The sequence below is a fragment of the Vipera ursinii genome (genome assembly GCF_947247035.1).
Source record: "Vipera ursinii genome assembly, chromosome: 13".
Classification (NCBI taxonomy): Eukaryota; Metazoa; Chordata; class Lepidosauria; order Squamata; family Viperidae; genus Vipera; species Vipera ursinii.
The window spans coordinates 13,399,698-13,420,851 of record NC_139526.1 but is presented as its reverse complement, the minus strand read 5'-3'; the positions used below and the strand labels follow the sequence as shown (position 1 = coordinate 13,420,851).

The 21,154-nt window shown below is 44.0% G+C and overlaps 2 protein-coding genes across 7 annotated transcripts in view; both read right to left on the bottom strand.

Annotated features, from left to right (window-relative positions):
• The window catches only part of NTAN1 (N-terminal asparagine amidase), a 24,664-nt gene extending 4,086 nt beyond the window's left edge, over nt 1-20,578 (bottom strand). The window contains exons 1-11 of one of the 6 annotated variants that reach the window (XM_083372829.1): nt 20,440-20,578; nt 17,192-17,312; nt 16,965-17,076; nt 16,403-16,505; nt 15,992-16,085; nt 4,924-5,026; nt 4,772-4,837; nt 4,293-4,401; nt 2,565-2,638; nt 1,916-1,969; nt 958-1,011 (exon numbers count right to left, since the gene is read on the bottom strand). In XM_083372829.1, coding sequence (XP_083228955.1) covers nt 958-1,011; nt 1,916-1,969; nt 2,565-2,638; nt 4,293-4,401; nt 4,772-4,837; nt 4,924-5,026; nt 15,992-16,085; nt 16,403-16,505; nt 16,965-17,076; nt 17,192-17,242 — 820 coding nt within the window. In that variant the 5' untranslated portion in view covers nt 17,243-17,312; nt 20,440-20,578. Of the gene's footprint in view, nt 1-957; nt 1,012-1,915; nt 1,970-2,564; nt 2,639-4,292; nt 4,402-4,771; nt 4,838-4,923; nt 5,027-7,001; nt 7,135-15,991; nt 16,086-16,402; nt 16,506-16,964; nt 17,077-17,191; nt 17,313-18,155; nt 18,269-19,491; nt 19,517-20,439 lie in introns of those variants that run through there. The other 5 variants (XM_083372832.1, XM_083372830.1, XM_083372831.1 and 2 more) reach the window with 5 other exon arrangements.
• LOC310646428 (CTD small phosphatase-like protein 2-B) lies at nt 9,943-15,955 on the bottom strand. Its single transcript, XM_083372890.1, has 6 exons — nt 15,345-15,955; nt 13,942-14,004; nt 13,204-13,283; nt 12,719-12,845; nt 11,661-11,756; nt 9,943-10,533 (listed from the first exon to the last, which is right to left on the bottom strand). Exons 3-6 carry the CDS (start codon nt 13,239-13,241, stop codon nt 10,474-10,476), a joined length of 321 nt encoding a protein of 106 aa, XP_083229016.1. The 5' UTR covers nt 13,242-13,283; nt 13,942-14,004; nt 15,345-15,955; the 3' UTR covers nt 9,943-10,473.
• Nucleotides 20,579-21,154: the final 576 nt, after the last annotated feature.

Sequence of the window (21,154 nt, the reverse complement as noted above, 5' to 3'; positions counted from 1 at the left end):
CAAACACTTTGGCCACCTAATGAGAAGGAAGGACTCCCTGGAGAAGAGCCTAATGCTGGGAAAGATGGAGGGCAAGAGAAGAAGGGGACGACAGAGAATGAGGTGGCTGGATGGAGTCACTGAAGCAAGAGGCGTGAGCTTAAAGGGACTCCAGAAGACGGTAGAAGACAGGAAGGCCTGGAGGAACGTTGTCCAAGGGGTTGCCAGGGGTCGGACACGACTTCACAACTAACAATAACAACAAAGGAGAGAAGCTTGCAAGTTTCATTTTTCTGGGCCACCACCCCTTTCTTAGGCTCCAGGGAATGAGGGAAGCAGCATCCCTCAGTCACTTCAAAATGTTATCTCATTGTTTGCCTTACAAAATGTTTCAGCCCCTGTTCCCTAAAGTCACTGTTTTTCAGCCTGAGTATCTTTAAGATGCAAGGACTTCAATTCCCAGAATTCCCCAGTCAGCTGGGGAATTCTGAGGGTGGAAATACGTACATCTTAAAGTATTTAAGGCTGAGAAATATTGACCTAAGTTACAGATTCGGTATATTTCTTTCATGATTACCTTGCTTATTCTCTACATCAGGGGCCTTCAAACTTGACCCTTTTATGACTTGTGGACTTCAACTCCCAGAATTCCTCAGCCAGCCTGCCTGGCTGAGGAATTCTGGGAGTTGAAGTCCACAAGTCACAAAAGGGCCAAGTTTGAAGACCCCTGCTCTACATGCAGCTTCAGATTTCCAAGCAGCGGGTTTGAAAATGTTCATTAAACATTAAATCAAAGGACAGAGCGAGTTGATTGACAGGAAAACCTGTGAAACTGCCTCTCTTTAAGTGTTAAACAAAACATGCATCTTTTATTTGCATTCATTGGTATCTTAATGAGCCATTTTTTTTAAAAAAAATTAAGGTGGCATACCCAATCTCACAATTGTAAACCACCAAATGCAAGAAATGTTAACTCACCAATTCCGTAAATATATGGCAAATGCCTGCCATTTTCCTGGCGGTCATTCAGTTCTGAAATGAACACACAAAAATTGACTTTATCAAAAAAAAAAGCGATAGATTGGAAATCATGGCATAGCTGGGTCACTTCAGAACTGAGTGTGTTGTTTTTCCGGTTGGCAGTTACATTTTGGATTTGATAGAGAATATCTTCACAAAAAAGGGACGTGGTGGCTCAGTGGGTTCGGACGCTGAGCTTGTCAATCAGATGGTCGGCCATTTGGCGGGTCGAATCCCGAGTGCCGCGTAGCAGAGTGAGCACCTGTTACTCGTCCCACCTTCTGCCAACCTAGCAGTTCAAAAGCACGTAAAAATGCAAGTAGAAAAACAGGGACCACTGCGGTGGGAAGGTAACAGCGTTCCGTGCGCCTTTGGCGTCTAGTCATGCCGGCCACATGACCACGGAGACGTCCTCAGACGAGCGCTGGCTCTTCGGCTTTGAAACGGAGATGAGCACCGGCCCCTAGAGCTGGAAACGACTAGCACGCATGTGCGGGAGGAACCTTTACCTTTACCTTAGTATTGTTAAGGGTCCTTGAGCACACCCACAAATTTAGAGGAGGCGGTGGGCGAAATTAGCTCATAGATTTAATCCTTCCTTTAGGTAATCCTTGTTAAGAAAACAATTTTCCTTTGCAACGGGACAAAGAAGAATTGAAAGGAGATCAAATCCGACAATAACATTTGAATGAATTAATCATTAAGATCTTCGTAAGTAAAAGGAAGGAATGTGAAGTTGGTTTATTTGACCAGGATTAAAATAACTCACGTTTTTATGAAATTCTGGCAATGCTCTATGGCTTTTCTGATGACCCCAGGATTGTAAAGTTGATGGCCAAAATTCAGAACATAAATGGTTGCATTATAAACTGATTCAGACAATACAATTAAGTCAGACATATATATATATAATTACCTGTGACACAGAAGGTCATCAAATAAACATTATCCAGCAGACGGTCAAATGCTCCTAAGAACACAAAAGGAAAGATCACGAACTCATACACCCAGGAAAATATAGATATAGATATACTACAATGAAAGATGATTTCATTATTCAAATGCTTCATTAGCTCCACTCTGTTTCCAAACTGGGTTTATCAAGATACCAAACCCCACAGCTTCTTATCTAGGACCAATGCCCCACTACGCCCTCTACCATTAATCCATTTCTGAATCAAGACTCCATAGGATATGAAGTTTCTAGCTTAATCAAAAACCCAATCAACCAATCAGTTCCAAGGAAATTATCCTCAGGAATTTTGACCCAAAACTAACAGTCCAGCGTTGTACTCTTCCTACCAATGGTATCATATATTCTGTAGGTAATCAACCTGAGTCACCACCAACAGATCCCTTCTCCTCATTAAATGTAACTGGCTCTCTTCATTACAACCTACATCAGGTAAGGCCTGGCCCTAAAGCAGAAATCTGTTGTTGTTTTTTTGGATGCTCTGGAGTCCACGAAATTCCCATTAACTCACACAACTGGCCAACTTTATTCTACTTCAACGAGAGCCTCAAAATGTCACAAAGACCCCAGCAAAACCAAAACACAAACTTACTTAAGAGTTGACTGGTAAGACGCTGAGACAAGCGCCTGTCGTCACAAAAACCTCCAATCAGATGCAGTTCCAACCTGGCAGACACCAAATCCAGAAACGTTCATTCAATCTTTCAATTCCTTTTGGATTGAACTCAAATTAACAGGCTGAACATTAAAAGTTTGCCAGTTTTATTATTATTATTATTATTATTATTATTATTATTATTATTATTATTATTATTATTATTACTACTACTACTACTACTACTACCACCACATTTCTCACCGTGAATCTATTCTGGTCCAGGGTAAGTAACTACAACACAGAATGCATATCAGGGACATTCTGTTATTTATAAATAAGTACTCGACTTATAGCCATGATTCAAGACAGAATTTCTTTAGCTAAGCTAGGCAGTTAAGTGAGTCACACCTGATTTTATGACCTCTTTTGGAATGGTTAAATAAACCACCGCAATTGTTAAGTGAATCACCCAGTTGTTGTTGTGATTCCTCGCCAACCCATGGATCCGGCAGCTGAGTCTAAGGAATCGGATGAGGAGGAGGGGCCTGGAGTGACATCGGAGTCAGAGGAAGGCTTTGAGGAGCTCCAAGACTTACAGTCTGACGAGGAGCCTGGCCCCTCTACTCGCACTCAGGCTGAAACACAGCTGTGCTGGGAGTCTGAGTTGGACAGCGACGAAGCACAGCTGGGAAATATTCAGGATACAAGAAAGCGCCAGCAAGAGAAGCGAGTAGGACAGAGGAATGCAATGGGGCGGCTCCAAAGGCAAAGGAGAAGGCCTTAGGAAACCACGCCTTGGCTGGATAATAAAAGGGACAGTGTGGGAGGGGCTGGTTGCCCAAGGCAACCATTCGTGTTGAGGATTGAGTTTCTGCGGACTGTGTTTGTTTGCCTTGGACATTGACTCAGGTCTGTGAGAATAAAAGGGGTTGTTTTTTTCTTGCAGTTCCTGCCTTTTTCTTGGAAGAGGGCTTTCTCCTTGCGAGCATAACAAGGACTCACAGGGGCTGGAACAGAACAATTGTTAAGTGAATTCAGCTTTGGAATTTGACTGGGAATATCTCAGGTTGTGATCACAAGGATCCTAGGATGCTGCAACCATCATAATCACATGCCGGTTGCCAAGAATCCAAGTTTTTTATCACGCAACCATGGGGATGATGTGATGGCCTTAAGTGCAAGAAGCAGTCATAATTTTTTTCACTGCTGCTGTAATTTCGAACGTCCGCTAAGCAAATGGTTTAGCACAGGAGTAGGCAACCTCGGCTCTTTTATGACTCGTGGACTTCAACTCCCAGAATTCCTCAGCCAGCATGGCTCAGCTTGGAAACCTCTCCCTTTCCCCTCAGTATGGCTGGTTCAGGAATTCTGGGAGTTGAAGTCCATGAGTCATAAAGCGGCCTAGGCCAGGAGTAGGCCACCTTGGCTCTTTTATGACTCGTGGACTTCAACTCCCAGAATTCCTCAGCCAGCATGGCTCAGCTTGGAAACCTCTCCCTTTTCCCTCAGTGTGGCTGGCTCAGGAATTCTGGGAGTTGAAGTCCACGAGTCATCAAAGAGCCGAGGTTGCCTACCCCTGGTTTAGCATTTGAGGACTACCCGAATTTAGCTATTACACTGAAGAGGTAGGAAGCATCTGAGAAGTATGAAGCCCCAACTTTTCACCAGATTGTTTCACAGAACTATTTTTTTTAAGAAACAACAACATCATCAAAAACTGACCTTCCACAGTCAGTGCTTGGAGAAAGCACTTTTACTGCATTTATCATCAGCATAACTTCTGTTTCGGTATCTGATCCATCACAGTGAGTTAGACAAATTGCTCCACTCCCTAAAAATAATCATAACAACAACAACATGAGGATTTGCATCTTATGGACAACTATGACTGTAAAGAACATTTCTCTATTTAGAACAGACTTATCAAAGCGCGTGTTAGAGACATATGAGCCAAAGGATTTTTGAGGAGCTGAAGATCACTCAACTGGAAGACACTGAGGTTATGGCCGTTTGTGACAAGATCTGTGAGTTTCAGTTGTGCTTCTTCTAAACACTGGAGCCAAGAGGACAAAGCTTCAGTCTATCTCAAGGACTTCCATAAAGCTCGTGTTCCAGTTCTAAACCAGCCACCTCAAACTTTACAAATGCCTAATTACAGAGCATGGGAACCACACCAGGGATTTTTCCAGTTAGGGCAGCACCTGTGTGTCTCAGAACCACAAAATGGCACGTTGTAGCATCGTCTGAGCCAAGAATGGAAACGGAACCTATCAAGAAAGCAGGAGAACATCATGTAAGATCTCGGCTGTCTCCTCTTGAACTGAGAGTTTATAGTCCCTCAAAGTCCGCCTACCATCTTTGGACGTGGTAGCAGCAAATTCTCTTTGCTGGACGTAGAGAAGTCCTTTTGGTCCCACCGCTTGAGCAGGTTGGCTACGGAACTGTTTGGCTTGCTCCTGATTGGGGAAACAACAAGAGTTTAGTTTTTGTGCAAGAGTTTTGTGCATTGTACACACACAACACAACACAGCTTCAGCAAAGCAGCGATCAAAGATTCTCTGATCTGGGCATCCAAAGTAAGAAACATAGCTAACGCCTCTTCCAAGATCTGGAAAACAAACAAAGCTGGGAATTGCTTCAACTGTACCAGTTTATTCCTACAAACATATAAGCAAGAATCAATTATGAGACTAGGGAAAGAGTTTGGATTCCAGGAGGTGAAGATGTCCTGAAAATTTAGCCAGTTCCCCTTAGCTTGAGGAATGAAGGCCAAAAGTTGGCATTCGTTCCTCAAGCTAAGCCAACATTGGTTTCTCAGCCTGCTGCCTTAACCACTACACCAAACTAGTTCTCCCCAAGTGTATTATACCATATACAAAATCCACAGTGACTCCTCCAGATGATATGCCTACCTCGATCTCCATCATGAGATGTTCATAGCCCACTAAGGTCCAATCATGTGGATCCTAGGCATTATGATCACCCATAAATCAGGCTTTACAGCCATAAGGGCTTGGGACCATGCAAAATACTCGGCTGCCGTACTAAGTTCCATTAGGGCTTAGCATAGTGTTTCTCAACTTTGGCAACTTTAAAAGGTGTGGACTTCAATTCCCCAGGCAGCATTCAAATTCTTGAGAATTGAAGCCCACCTATCTCTTAAAGCATGTTGGCTGGGGAATTCTGGGAGTTGAAGTCCACCTCTCTCTTAAAGCATGTTGGCTGGGGAATTCTGGGAATTGAAGTCCACCTATCTCTTAAAGCATGTTGGCTGAGTAATTCTGGGAGTTGAAGTCCACCTCTCTCTTAAAGCATGTTGGCTGGGGAATTCTGGGAGTTGAAGTCCACCTATCTCTTAAAGCATGTTGGCTGGGTAATTCTGGGAATTGAAGTCCACCTATCTCTTAAAGCATGTTGGCTGGGGAATTCTGGAAGTCCACCTCTCTCTTAAAGCATGTTGGCTGGGTAATTCTGGGAATTGAAGTCCACCTCTCTCTTAAAGCATGTTGGCTGGGGAATTCTGGGAGTTGAAGTCCACCTCTCTCTTAAAGCATGTTGGCTGGGTAATTCTGGGAGTTGAAGTCCACCTATCTCTTAAAGCATGTTGGCTGGGGAATTCTAGGAGTTGGAGTCCACATCTCTCTTAAAGCATGTTGGCTGGGTAATTCTAGGAATTGAAGTCCACCTATCTCTTAAAGCATGTTGGCTGGGGAATTCTGGGAGTTGAAGTCCACCTCTCTCTTAAAGCATGTTGGCTGGGGAATTCTGGGAGTTGAAGTCCACCTCTCTCTTAAAGCATGTTGGCTGGGTAATTCTGAGTCCTTCGGGAGATAGGGCGGCATATAAGTCCAATCAATCAATCAATCAATCAATTGAAGTCCACCTCTCTCTTAAAGCATGTTGGCTGGGGAATTCTGGCAGCTGAAGTCCACCTCTCTCTTAAAGCATGTTGGCTGGGGAATTCTGGGAATTGAAGTCCACCTCTCTCTTAAAGCATGTTGGCTGGGGAATTCTGGGAATTGAAGCCCACCTCTCTCTTCAAGGTTACCCAGATCGAGAAATACTGCTTTAGCAGATTGGGCAAAAACATAGCTTGAGGGAGGCAGGCAGGCACTCCCTCCCGCAGGTAAACCCCCTTGCAAATACCTGCCTACCACCCACCCACCCACTTCGGTTCCCCTTCCAGGTGCCACGGGGGGGGGATCCTCAGTCCCGCCCGTCCCAGGAACTCCCCCTCCCCGCTTTGCACGAGAGAAAGACGCCCCCCTTTTTGCAGCCCAGCCCGGGAGGGGATCCCCGGGGCGAGGTTCGCAAAGCCCCCAAGACAGCCACCCCCCCCACACACACACGCACACCTGAGCCCCGCGGCGGCGATCACCTGTCCTCACCTGGGCGCGGGAGCCCCGCCCCCTGCCCCCCCCCCAAACTCACCTCCAGCTCCGGGAAAGCGCGCGGCAGCTCCCGGAGGGGCCGGGCCGGGTCGAGCCGCCGCCCCTCCACCAGCAGAGGCATGTCGGGCAGCCTCCCCGCCGGAGCTGCGGGGCCAGTTCCTGCTCGGAGCCGCCAGCTGGGCTCGGGCCCCGCCCCGCCCGCCAAGCACCCTGGGAAATGTAGTTCGGAAGGGGAGGGAGCCGGGGAGCTCAAGAGGAGCCTCCCCCATCCCCATGCCGGGTAGGGGTCTTGCAGAATTAAGAGGCTCAGACCTCGGAATCCAAAGAAGTTTGTTTTATTTTGCGCGCCAAAGGTTCAGATTAGAAAGCAGAGGCAATGTCTGAACAACTTTCCCGGAAACAAGCCGGTACATTTATAGTCTTCAAAAGTCACAGAACACGGACATCTAAATTGTTAATTCTGATGGGTTACATGAATTACAGGCCCCCTTCTAGCTCATTTCTAGCCTCCCCCCCCCTTTGCATTGCTAAATTGTTTTGCAAACTTGTCTCTTTGCTAGCATCTAGGTTTCCTGCACCATGTATGTGGTTAGCTACAAGTGAGACGTAGGTGGTTAGCTGCAACTGAACGGTGTGCTAGCTTATTAGATGTGACCCACAGGTGAACTTGTGGTTTGACATTTTCCATTTCCTTGTTCTTCTTCTTCTAACTAATACACGCATTATTCTCTATGCCTCACTGTTGGGTCCTACCTCACATTTATGACATACAGCATCCATATGTATTATTTATATTTTTCCTTATGGCCTGCCTCAGGGGTGTGTAGGGGTGGGGTGGGGAGGGGGAGGGTTTCAGGGACTCCAATCGCTTGCAAACCCGGGCAGTGGTCAGTCTAGGTCAGGGGTAGGCAACCTCGGCTCTTTTATGACTCATGGACTTCAACTCCCAGAATTCCTGAGCCAGCTGGGCTGGCTCAGGAATTCTGGGAGTTGAAGTCCCTGAGTCATAAAAGAGCCGAGGTTGCCTACCCCTGGTCTAGGTGGTCTTGCTGGGGTTCCCCAAGGCTTTTTCCAACCTAGGCTGGGCGGTTCTCAGGTGGCTTCCCAACCTTGCCCAGTGGGGAGAGGGAGGTGCTGCAACATCTGGAGGGGTGAATCTTGGAGCAGCCCTGATGTTGCCTGGCTGGATCATGAAAGGTCTGCAAGCCAAGAGCCTGGATGGGACCCACCATCCTCCTCCTCCTCCTCTCCATAACTCCCACTGGCTTCTAGCACTGACAGTGTTACCTAGTTGGGTCATGAAAGGTCTGCAAGCCAACAGCCTGGATGGGACCCACCATCCTCCTCCTCCTCCTCCTCCTCTCCATAACTCCCACTGGCTTCTAGCCCTGACAATGGTACCTAGTTGGGTCATGAAAGGTCTGCAAGCCAAGAGCCTGGATGGGACCCACCATCCTCCTCCTCCTCCTCTCCATAAGTCCCACTGGCTTCTAGCCCTGACAATGTTACCTAGTTGGGTCATGAAAGGTCTGCAAGCCAAGAGCCTGGATGGGATCCACCATCCTCCTCCTCCTCCTCTCCATAAGTCCCACTGGCTTCTAGCCCTGACAATGTTACCTAGTTGGGTCATGAAAGGTCTGCAAGCCAAGAGCCTGGATGGGACCCACCATCCTCCTCCTCCTCCTCCTCCTCCTCCTCCTCCTCTCCATAACTCCCACTGGCTTCTAGCCCTGACAATGTTACCTAGTTGGGTCATGAAAGGTCTGCAAGCCAACAGCCTGGATGGGAGAGCTCCAAGGACCTCAGCTTCCTCCTCCTCCACAACTCCCACTTTCTTCTAGCACTAACAATGTTTCCTAGCTGGGTTATGAAACTTTTGCAAGCCAACAGCCTAGCTCAGAGAGCACCAAGGACCCCACAATCCTAGTCCTCTTCCTCTTTCACTCCATAACTTCTAGTACTGACAATGTTACCTAGCTTCTCTCTCTCTCTCTCTCTCTCTCTCTCTCTCTCTCTCTCTCTCACACACACACACACACACACACACCCCATCCAATTTCATTGTTCCAAAGGGTCAAAGAATCCATGGAAGAATAGACGTGGTCCTCATTTAGCAAGCACAGTTGGGACCAGCAATTTGATCAAGTCAAGCTATTGCTAGGTGTAAATGCAAGGGGTGGATGGCCTTGGGGGATGAGGGAAAGAGATGCTTCTACCTTAGGGTTGGTAGATAAGAAACGGTGGAGCCTGCAGATGCTTAACAGAGGAAGAAACTTAGGAAAGAGCTGCTCTGCAATTAAAACTGGCAACAGGAAGTTTGTTCTTGCAAGATTCTGTTAATACAGCCTTATAGTAACTAGTCACTAGTCACTCAACTAGTCACGTTTCCTGTCTGGTTTATTTTTATTTTATTTTTTATTTTAATCCCATTTATATCCCGCCCTTCTCCGAAGACTCAGGGCGGCTTACAAGCTTAGCAGTAGCCTTCATTCTATGTATATGCCTGCTTATTAGGGCTTTCATACACCCCCCAAGTGGCATTATTACAAAGTCAGCTTATTGCCCCCAACAATCTGGGTCCTCATTTTACCTACCTCGGAAGGATGGAAGGCTGAGTCAACCTTGAGCCTGGTGGGACTCGAACCTGCACTAATTGCAGGCAGCTGGTGTTCCTTAAGGAGGCATTAGCCCACTGCTCCACCAAGGAGAGCTTATTTACATTAAGTATAATGCAACTTTGCTCAGGATCTGACTTCACCTTTGCTTTGCTTCACAGACCTGCAAAGACGGGTCAATAAAAGGATTGGCTGTAAAGTTACTTTTTAATCACCATCGTAAATCTGAAGGGTTGCTAAACGAGACAGTTGCTAAACAATGCGGTCACTAAACGAGAAATATCTGTATTACTTTCTTCTAGAGGAAAGAACAAAGGCTCAGATTGAAAGAGAGTAGGAGGGTGAGTGCAGTAAAAATGCACAAGCTGAAGACAAAATTCATTTTATTACTCGTGCATGAAATTGCACTTTGGGTGGGAAGAGAATGTCAGAAATAAAACACAAAAGAAACCTTTCAAGACAAAAAATGTCTTCTGCAAAGCCCGGCCTCTTAAAAATAGCACCATATGGAAACCTTTTGATGGCTCAGGAACTTTATATTTATGTCTGCTCTTTGCATTTGCAGAAGCCAAGAAATAAATCTAGAAATTTGGAAGATGTGCCTTGAAGCGCACCTCAACACACATTGCAAACGGGAGAAAAAATGTGCGTCTACATAGTGGATGGGACAATATTGGTTTTTCTCTCCATTCAAAAACAAAAATGTTTTGAGCATCCATCGTTTCCTCGAATTGGTAAAAAAAAAAATGTGTCCAGCAATTAAATCAGTCCCTGATATTTCTATCTATTTCAAAGCAACAGAAATGAAGCAGGTACCCCAAAATAGCTTGCCCCAAATATCCAAACTAGGTTGTGATTTAAAGTCTGGAGGTTCCAGACTTATAATGGAAGCAGGCATTACCGATGAAATTTCCGTTGGCCACGACGTTTTCTCTCTATTTCAGTGCGAATGTCAACCTGTAAACGCAACATGGACAAATGAAGGAAAGTAAAATTTCAGTCCATGTGTGTGTGTGTGTGTGTGTGTGTAGATCTTTGGTCATTCAGGTTTTTCCCCCACGTAGAATTGGAGGTATCAGGGCAACGTTTCGACGAAATCTCGATTTCGTCAAAACGTGTATATATATATATATATATATATATATATATATATATATATATATATATATATATATATATATATATATATATATATATATATATTAGACTTATATACCGCCCTTCTCTCATAGGACTCAGGGCGGTTCACAAGGGTTTTAAAATAACAACAATTACAAAAATTATATATATATATATTAGACTTATATACCGCCCTTCTCTCATAGGACTCAGGGCAGTTCACAAGGTTTTTAAAATAACAACAATTACAAAAATTAAGAACAGTTAAAATGATTACATTTAGACCTTGAAAAAATATAAAACCCCAATTAAAATCCAATTAAAACCCCAATTAATACTCTCAGTCCAGGCCAGAAAGCTCAAAGAGCCAAGTCTTCAGGTCCCGGCGGAATGAGCGATATATATATATATATATATATATATATATATATATATATATATATATATATATATATATATATATATATATATATTACTGGCTACAGTAGGGATGTCCAACCTTGGTAACTTTAAGACCTGTGAACTTCAACTTCCAGAATTCCCCAGCCAGGTAGCCAGCTGGGAGTTGAAGTCCACAGGTCTTAAAGTTACCGAGTTACCAATGTTGGACATCCCTGGGCTACAGTCCTTTAAGTCCTTTCACCCTGGTTCATCTTTCATTTTAAAAAGTTAGAGTCTGTTTTTAAAGCAGACATGTCTTTCCATTCAATCAATTCATTACTGGCATCATCAGCCTTAAAGCAATAACCATTCTTTTTCAGTTTTTTTTTTTAAAAAAAAGGTGGATAGCCATCTGCTGGTGGGTTTCACTACGATTCCATTTGAAGTTTCCAGTTAAGAGGTTGGGAAGCATTAATAAAAAGCCGGAAGCTTTTTAGCATATAATTTCACCACTCTTAAGCCTTTATCCATTCAGCTCTGTGGCTTCTCCATTCATTTGGACTGATACAAAGTCATTTACTTACTGCCTGACTAATACTTTGGAGCACTGGAATAAGACGAAGCAATTCTTTGTCTTGAGAATCACCCTCCCATTTAGGGACCACTACCACATTGGACATCTATGAAGAGACAAGAACATTCGTCATTTGAGGCCAAGCATAAATCAGAAGCTCTCAAAGACGGTAATGTTTGGGCAGATAGCTGACGTTTCATGACCCAACTAGGTAACATCATCAGTGCTGGAATGGGTTTATGGAGTGGAGAAAAGAACTAGAAGTGGAAGTGGAGGAGGAGGAGGACTGTGGGGTCCTTGGTGCTCTTTGAGCTTGGTTGTCTTCTTGCAGATGTTTCATGACCCAACTAGGTAACGTCATCAGTGCTAGAAGGGAGGAGGAGGAAGGAAGGAAGGAAGGAAGGAAGGAAGGAAGGAAGGAAGGAAGGAAGGAAAGACTGTGGGGTCCTTGGTGCTCTTTGAGCATGGTTGTCTTCTTGCAGATGTTTCATGACCCAACTAGGGAACGTCATCAGTGCTAGAAAGGAGTGGAGTTTACAGAGGAGGAGAACCTGGTTGTTTTCTTGCAGAAATTTCATTACCCATCAGTGCACTGATGATGTTATTTAGTTGGGTCATGAAACGTCTGCAAGAAAACCACTAACCTCGGAGAACATCAAGGATCCTATATGTCAACTTTGGCAACTTTAAAATGGGTGGACTTCCAACTCCCAGAATTCCCCAGCCAGCACTGGGAGTTGACGTTTTACACATCTTAAAGTTGCCAAGGTTGAAAAACACTACTCTAAATTATTAACAGCTAGCCCTGACTTTTGAAATGTTGTCAACTGTCAATTTGAAAGCATTTTATTGAACCCAAGGGATCCAGGTGCACATTCAATCAGGACGCACCTTCCTCATTTAAAAAAAAGAGAGAGACTGGTTGATGGAGAAAACTTCTACCAGAGAGCCTGAAGGGAACGATTCCAGTTCAAAGTACTTTGTCCCAAGCTAGAGAACTCCATGAAATGGCTTGCTATGGAACAGTATCCTCTCATGTCATGTTGGAGTACCACACCTGATCATCACCTGGTAGGGAAATGCTTGCAGGTAAGTTGCAACTGCCACAGTCCTGTCTAGATCTCTTTCCACCACTGACAGATCCTTTACATAGGAACCATGGCTACAGAGACAGTCCTCTTGATATAGCTGGTGCCTTGGAAGAAAACAAGAAAAGAAGATAAACTCATTGGTGGCTCACATTGCAATGAACAAGGACATACATTCAACTTTGCAGCTACTAAGATTGTTGGCTGAGTAGGGACAAAAATAGCCAGGGAAATGATTAAAGCACTGGGAAACTGGCTCCTTGTCAGCCATCAGGAAGGCTGACGTACCACCAGCTTATCAGGTACTTAGGAGCTGAAGATGGGCAGCACAAGGGAAGAACAACCAACAATTTAATAGCCAGCCATTGACACCCCAATTAACAAGAGAGAGAGAGATCCAAGAAATTCAACTTTCTTCAAGTCTTGTCTTGCCCCATAATTTGTTCCAAAGCCTTCCTTCATCACCTGATTAGCTTCCTCTGGGGTCCAAGGACCTTCAACATTTGATCAGCATAATCTTGCTTGGCAGTAGTAAACACAAAAATCTAAAAAGAAATAGCAAGAAGGCTTTCTTAGCAAGCTGTGGAACATTCAAAGTAATCCTTCGACGTTGTTACGGATGATTATGACCAGAGCAGCTGAGATGCTACGCTTCTTTCCTCAACCTCTTCTCATCAGCTTTAAGGGTTAAATGAAGAATCTGAGCCAAAATAGTTCAGCAAGTGATCCAGAGAGAACTTCCAACTACTCTTTTGCCTTTATCACAGAGCTATAAAACAATTTTAAGGATTATTTTAAGCTCTAATTTGTGGTGGGCAACAAGGCGTTGTGGCCCCTTCCTGAATATCCCTTAGCCATCTTCTACCGATCTTCTGCATCATATTCAATTCCGCACAGGTCACATTTAATTGTGGTAGAGTGCCGCGTAACAGAGTGAGCGCCTGTTACTCGTCCCAGCTTCTGCCAACCTAGCAGTTCGAAAGCACGTAAAAATGCAAGTAGAAAAATAGGGACCACTACGGTGGGAAGGTAACAGCGTTCCATGCGCCTTTGGTGTTTAGTCATGCCGGCCACATGACCACGGAGATGTCCTCGGACAAGCGCTGGCTCTTCGGCTTTGAAACGGAGATGAGCACCGGCCCCTAGAGTCGGAAACGACTAGCACGCATGTGTGGGGGAACCTTTACCTTTACCTTTACTTACCTCGTAGATTTTGGCCAGGGCTTCTAGAAATTCAGGGAGGTGTGGTCTCAGCTTTATGGAAACCTCAAAGACACAAGAGTCAGGAAAGTGAAGGGAGAGGGCAGTTCACTCTTACGTCCCTCAACGCAACCCAAATAAAACTCACAATAACTTAAAAGGATTTCCAGTTGCTGAAGACTGAACTGAGGTTATGAAAACAGGGTGAGTGGCTGCTTCCAAATTAAAATTGTCCTTTCTCGTTCTAAACGGAGTCGTTCTTACTGCCCCAAAATGCCCACGGAGCTTGCTTAAAATCATAGTGAGGCCTTAGAGATTTTGCTTTGCAGCATACTAACACCTCTATCTTTCTTAAATTAGAATTTTCATTTTTAAAAAAAAGCGCTACCAAAGGAATGTATGCCAACACATGAAGCCATGTGTGTTGCTATAATCGCTAGAACTACCCTAAAACTCACAATCTCCCGTTTTCTAGTTTCAGCACCTTCAATACTACCCCAGATAAGTGTTGTCATATAAGCCAGGAACTGGCTACGTAGTCCTTGAGTTACAACAGTTCATTTAGCAACCGTTCAAAATTACCGACGGCATTGGGGAAAAAAACTGACTTATGACCGTTTTTTTGACATAACCGTTGCAGCATCCCTACAGGTCACATGATCAAAATTCAGATGCTTGGCAACTGACTCATATTTATGACGGTTTGCGGTGTCCCAAGGTCACATGACCTCCCTTTGCGACTTCCTGACAAGCAAGTCAGCATTCGCTTAACAACCGTGTTACTAACTTAATAAAGAAAAGATTCCCTTAGCAACGGTGGCAAGAAGTCACAAAATGGGGCAAAATTCACTGAGGTTTCACTGAGCAACGTAAATTTTGGGGCTCAGTTGGGGTTGTGCATTGAGGGCTACCTGTACTAAAGATAGAAAGACAAATCCACATTGCTTTGAATAATGTCAGAAGGCAACTATGCAGATTTTCAGAAATATTCTCCAGCTGGGGTCTCATGTTGTCCTGCTTCCAACAGATGAAACTCTTCAAAGAACTTCGAGGCATTGTTTACCTTAAAGAATCTTTATTTGAGTAGCATAGCATCCTGAGCACATAGTATCAAAGACCAGTTCCCTCCTCCCGTTAACCTTCATAAATCAAATTCCCCAATTAGTTTGAAACGCTGGGCTTCCCCTCCAGTTCTCCAGCCCACCAATTCTTTATCATCTCTTATTTCAATAACCTTGGTTCTCACAGTAGGTTCAATGTTATTATGTCTAGCTAAACTCTCATGCACATTCCTCCCCTCCGCAGCATCATCTAACTCTAAAAGAAGAAAATGGTTGCATCTCCAATGTTAGCAGTGTTGACACATGTCCTGATAAAAATGGACCTCTGTCTGCATAGATGCTCACCTGGTAACACCTATCCTGGAAAGGTGTGGTGAATGTTGAGGCACCATCCCAGACAGCTGTCAAGGAGGACAAGGCCAGGGTCCCTTCCTGCAGAAGATACCAGTGAAACAATGCTGGAGATTCAAACGTGAACTCGTGTCTTGCCCAAGGGTCTCATGTAAAGAATGATCTTCAGCGGCAGGAGATCTTTGAGGTCAAGACACCTCAAAAGCAGGAAAACATCTTTGATTTGTGACAGCAAACTTCATGCAGATGTTCTGCAAACTGCTCGGTCATTTCTTGCTAGCTATAAAACATCTCTTCGGTCTTCGAATGAAGAGGAAGAATTGACCGGCAAAATGCAGTTGGAAGTGGGGAGAAGAGCTTTAAACCTAGGGTGTGAATGCAGAAATTCTATGGAATGAGTCCAAAGCAAGGATTGTGGAGATAATCATATTACGTCACCTTCCAAAGAAAGGATTCTGATTGTATTTTGTTTGAAAGAAGCTATCCCAAATCCTGGATCTCAAAGTATCTCAACTCGAGTCAGTTTTTAGAACTGATTACATGCAACAGACAAACCCTAAATGAAAGTTGAAGGGAAGTAGCTGATTTCCTTCAACTATTGGAGAAGTAACAGATGCTTCAGAAGGTTTGAAGTGCTTTACCATTTCCAAGACAAGCGTATTCTTTGGGGTCCAACGCATCTTTCTTGGTATGGTCCTCCTCTGAAGTTTCTGAATGTCTCTGGGTTGGGTAAACCTGGGTCAATGAAGACAGAACGTTTGTCATCAACTAGAATCTCAAGATTATCTGGCTGAGGTTCACCACCTTTCCCACTGTTTCACAAGCTATAGTTAAAACATAGTTTGCACTGTTCAATCCCAATGAGTAAGTGACTAAGAAGTTCTCCAGCATTTCACAAAGAGTGTTCTCCATCTTCTCTGGAGATGTGAGGGACTCAACCTAGGACATTACGCATGCAAAGCATCACCCTAGGTGACATCTCCCAATATCCTCCATTATTTCAACCTCCAGAGATGGGAACCAGTGAAGTGGAGGCTGATGACGTCACTTACATGTTCAGCACGTTGACTCCAGTTGAGGCTCCTTCCAAGGGGTCTCCTAAATACATGGCATCTACCTGTGGCTTCTCTGCTGTTAAGTTTGGCGTTTCTGGGTCTGCAAAGAAAGAGACTGCTGTAAGCTTTTGAATTAGATCGTTTTGAGGGGATGCCTTCCAAGTCTGTGAAGTTCAGCAAAAAAATATCTGTAGGGTATATATGATGCAACGAAGCCTTTTTTAGAACTTCTGCAGATAGAAACACTAGCCAGATCGGTCGAGGGGCCTAGCAGTTGTAAATGGGACACGCTTGGTAAAAAAAAAAAAACACCATGATGAGTTATTTTTGTGTGGTTCAGCAGGTCAAGATAATCCATTTGGTTAGTTTATGACTCAAGGTCTTACACAAAGTTGGCAAGGGGAGCAGCTCTGGAGCCAGGCTGTATCAACGGAGCTTCAGACTTAGAAGGAGCTTTCTGCACTGACAGCAACTTCAATTGGGGGAGTCATTTCAATTACAAGACTTCTGTTTTGAGTGCTCTGCTTTTTTCGCATTGGGTTGGCTTTTCAAAACTCACCTGTGATTCCTGCGAAGGAGAAATAGCTTTCAAAGGGCAAACAGCCCGTGCTGATATTTTGGCACTCCCAAGAAGAAGAGGGGAACATCTCGAGACGTTGTTTCAATGACTCCTGAAGGAGGAGGACAGACATTGGGGAGCATGGCTGTTCTTTTCCAGCTGTTTATTAGTACCCTGAGCTAACTCCAGCTAGGGAAGTCATTCTCCACTCAATGCTAACGGTTTACCTGTCTGCCGTTATTAAAAACACAGTGTCGGGGATAAGCAGAAACGGGCATGCAGGCTTAAGCTGGGCTGCCTTCTTCCTTGTACCCAAGACCTCCTGGTGCAAACAAGATTTTCATTTTGCTAAAAAAAAAAAAACAACCCAGAGAATTTGGGGGTGCTGCCTGGAACCATTGCAAATTACACATTCCCGCCAGATTGCCGGAGGGCAACACAAACGGGGTCCAATCCCTTCGTCTCTTCCTTTGAATCTTTTGCAAAACACTTTTATTTCCCCAAAAAGGACTAGAGGGACAACTTGAAGTACAGGTAATATAACCAGGTAGCTAAATTCCCAAGCAAGTTCCTGATAAAATATTCATGCCTATTGAACTTGTTTCCCCGTAATTTCTACTCCAAGGAGTAACTAGTTGACTAGGTTAATATGCTAGTTAAAATGTGCATAAAACAGACACTAGCAAAAGGCATACCGAGATTATGGATTGATTGATTGATTATATTTATGGACTAGGGAGGGGGGGGTTGCACAAAGAAGAGGGGGTCTACCTATTCTCCAAGGCACCAGAGGGCAGGACAAGAAACAATGGTTGGAAACTGATCAAAGAGAGAAGCAACCTGGAATTAAGGAGAAGCTTCCTGACAGGGAAGACAATTAAATAGTGGAACAGCTTGCCACCAAAAATCGTGGGCGCTCCATCACTGCAGGTTTTTAAGAAGAGGCTAGGCAGTCACTTGCCTGAGATGGTATAGGTCCCCCTGCTTGAGCAGGGGGCTGGACTAGAAGACCTCCAAGGTCCCTTCCAGCTCCTATTCTATTCTAATCCTAATCAGACTTAATTAGATGTAGTAGGACTCAGGCTCCATTGAGGCCAATGCACTTACTTTGAATAACAGATTTAATCCATGAAACCCTGGCTTTAAGAAAGCCTACGGAATCTTAGTTGTTCATCAAAAATGCAGACTTACAAAGATTCATTATCCTAAAACTGTTCATCATGAAGTCTGTCGAAATAAAGAGAGCTGTCTGTTTCTTCTTGTTTTGCTTGTCTACTTTTTGTCCCATCTTAATCTTTGCACACCTTAAAAATATGGGAGCTTCATTATTACCTCATTCATTGGGCAGAGCCAATGGGGTCTTTATTACTTTAATAGCTGATATCATTCATCTTCTCTTGAGGGTGATCAAGAGAAAGTAAATTCTAGCTTCACTGCCTGGAGCTAATAAGTGCGGGTTATAAAAGCATGCAGCTTATTCAGACAACCGCAACGTAAGCCAAACGTGGCTTGTTCATCTTTATCTAGAGTTCCTCTCCTTCCTGGTTCTACATTGCCCAATGCAAGTCTTCAGAGGAGACCAAGGTGGTAGCTGTCCCTCCACACTTATTGACTGCTTGTTGGGAGCGAGAAAAACTGTAGAACACAGTAGGACAACAATCAAAATTCAACCCAACCTTTCTAAGAAAAGCATTCCGACTCACTTTTTCAACCCCGCAAAGACAACTCCGGTAAGAGCTGTGAAGGTAAGGAGGTGAAGTTAATTATACAGGAAGAACCTTTTGCCCTTAAAGGGGCAAGGAGCCCTTTGAACAAGTCCAGATAAAATCTGTTTTAAGGTCTCATTCTTAAAAGCACAGAAATTGGTATCCCGTAGATCATATTCAGATGCTTGCACAGGGTGAGCTGGGGGTATTTTTGTTTCAAATGTGCAAATGTGTTTTTGTGAAGTGGGAACTTTACTTGTGTTTCCTTTCTATATTCTTTACCCTGTATGTGCCTGACTTTGCTGGCGAAGGATATTGTGAAGTTGCTTGTTCTTCACTGAACTGAGTTGTATCTACTCTCCCTTCATTTTCTCTGTGCCAGTGAGTCATAAAAAAAAATTGCAAAGGCAAAGCATCCCTTTGTCCTATTGGGGCTCTTGTGTCTTTAATTGACAGCTTCCTGCTATTTGATCTGTGCAGGCTTTACCCACCCTTACCACTAGGGGGAAGATGGGAACATTCTCTAAGTTTTCTTTAAAATCCCTTTTATATACACAACTCAAGGCAGGGAACATAAATAATACACCTTCCTCCTCCTACTCTCACCACAATGCTGCTGAGTTGGATTGGGCTGAGAGACAGAGAAACTGAACCAGGCACCCAGCTGGCTTTCATGCCTAAGGATACTACATCTCACAGTCTCCTAGTTTCTAGCCTGGCACTTTAACCTTTCTACCAAATTGACTCAAAGGTTTCTCAGCCATATTTCAGAAGGAAACTAAGAAGGATCCGCTCTAGGGAAAACCAGTGTGGATGGTCACCTCTTAAGCAGTTCAACCTTCCTCTTGAGATCACCCCAGATGTTTTTTGAGGTGTGGTTGTAGAAAATCTGCTGCAGAAAAAAGGACCGCCTTTATTGCAACCCAAGATGAGTGGAAATTCTGTTAATAAGCAGCAATCCAACATTTGATGCCAAGCTTCTAGTTTATAAAGTTGAATTTAGACTTTTTGAGAGACCGATGCCCACGTAAGCAAAAGGCCAAGAAATCGCTAAATCCTCTAAACCAGGGGTAGGCAACCTCGGCTCTTTTATGACTCATGGACTTCAACTCCTAGAATTCCTGAGTCAGCATAGCTGACTCAGGAATTCTGGGAGTTGAAGTCTATGAGTCATAAAAGAGCCGAGGTTGCCTACCCCTGCTCTAAAGAAATAAATTTGTATGCTAATAATTTCAGAAGGGTAATGGTTGAGCCAACAAAAGAAAAACATTCATTTAATAAATAATGTTTAATCTCTGTAATTAATGACATAATCTTCAAGCTTTGTAAAGTGAAACAGTTTCATTGGAAAGAAAACAAAACTTTTGTTTTTAAATTTTAATGAAAAGCAGCATTTGCTTGCAAGATTCCCAAGACGTGGGTTTTCTTTTTGAGATGACCACTCTGGCTTCACGCTCCACATTGGTCTGGGTTATTATTATTATTATTTTTAAATAGCAGAAATTGTACATTTTGCTTTTTGGTCTGCCCAGGCAAAATGGGACTGCGATCTGAAGACAAGTGATTCAGCTTTGGGTACAAAGCTGGTACTTTACTCCACGCCAAGTATTATCAGCTTATCCAGACAAAAGTATGAGAGCTTAAAAAAATATTCTGCTTAGCATCTACAAGTCGTTCGCCCCTCCCAATTTGTGTCTCCCTCCCGCCTCAGATTTACTTCTGTCCCACCTAGGGGCTTGCAAGCCAGTGTTTGGGAATTACATCATTACCTGTCCTTGGAGAGATACTTCCATAATGCCGGAAAACAGCTCCGAAAAGCCATCATTTGAAATCTGAATTGCTGGAATTTGGTGGAACAGGTGAAGAGGCTGTCTATCGAAATTTCAATCATGGCAAGTCCTCTTTCTGCGATATTTTTCACCCTTTGGCTACCGTACAACAAACCACACACACACACACACACACACAACTGAAGCTAAAACTTTACAACAGAGTTAGGGCGAGTCTCCCACCGGGTAGCAGCTGTGGGATAACAGCAAGGTTTTAGTTGTGTGCCCACACAGCTGGCTAAACACCACTTCAGCTGGCTTACTCCCTTTGTGTTCAGTGCCACGGGCCACTGGATAATGGTTTTGATGGGTCAGTTGTCACACCGGTATTTTTGTATACAAAGCAAAGCAGATACTCTCCTGTCCTTTTGACACAGGGAAACTCAGTAACCAAGTCAGAATAAGCACAAATCTCATTTTATGCAACTCCCGTGAATAGGAAGCTCTCAAATCGTTTTGGCGTAACTTTTGACACTCTCATCGTATTCTCGGACTAAGCAGGAATCTTGTAAAAGCTCTGTTCAAAGTAGGCCTATTTTTTTTTAAACCCAAAGCAGCGAATCTCCGTGTTCCGATTAGCACGTTTGCTTTAAAACTGCCGCATTCTTTTGGCCTTTTTAAATCCACAGGCATCAACATGCCACCCTATCGTTCT

Bases quoted from the DNA above. Each gene is read 5' to 3' on its own strand.
- LOC310646428 (XM_083372890.1), bottom strand. From the start codon at position 13,241: ATGTTGAAGGTCCTTGGACCCCAGAGGAAGCTAATCAG. The intron at 12,846-13,203 runs GTGATGAAGGAA...TTTTCTTCCAAG, and splicing joins CCCCAGAGGAAGCTAATCAG to GCACCAGCTATATCAAGAGG. The intron at 11,757-12,718 runs GTGATGATCAGG...GTCTCTTCATAG, and splicing joins TGCAAGCATTTCCCTACCAG to ATGTCCAATGTGGTAGTGGT.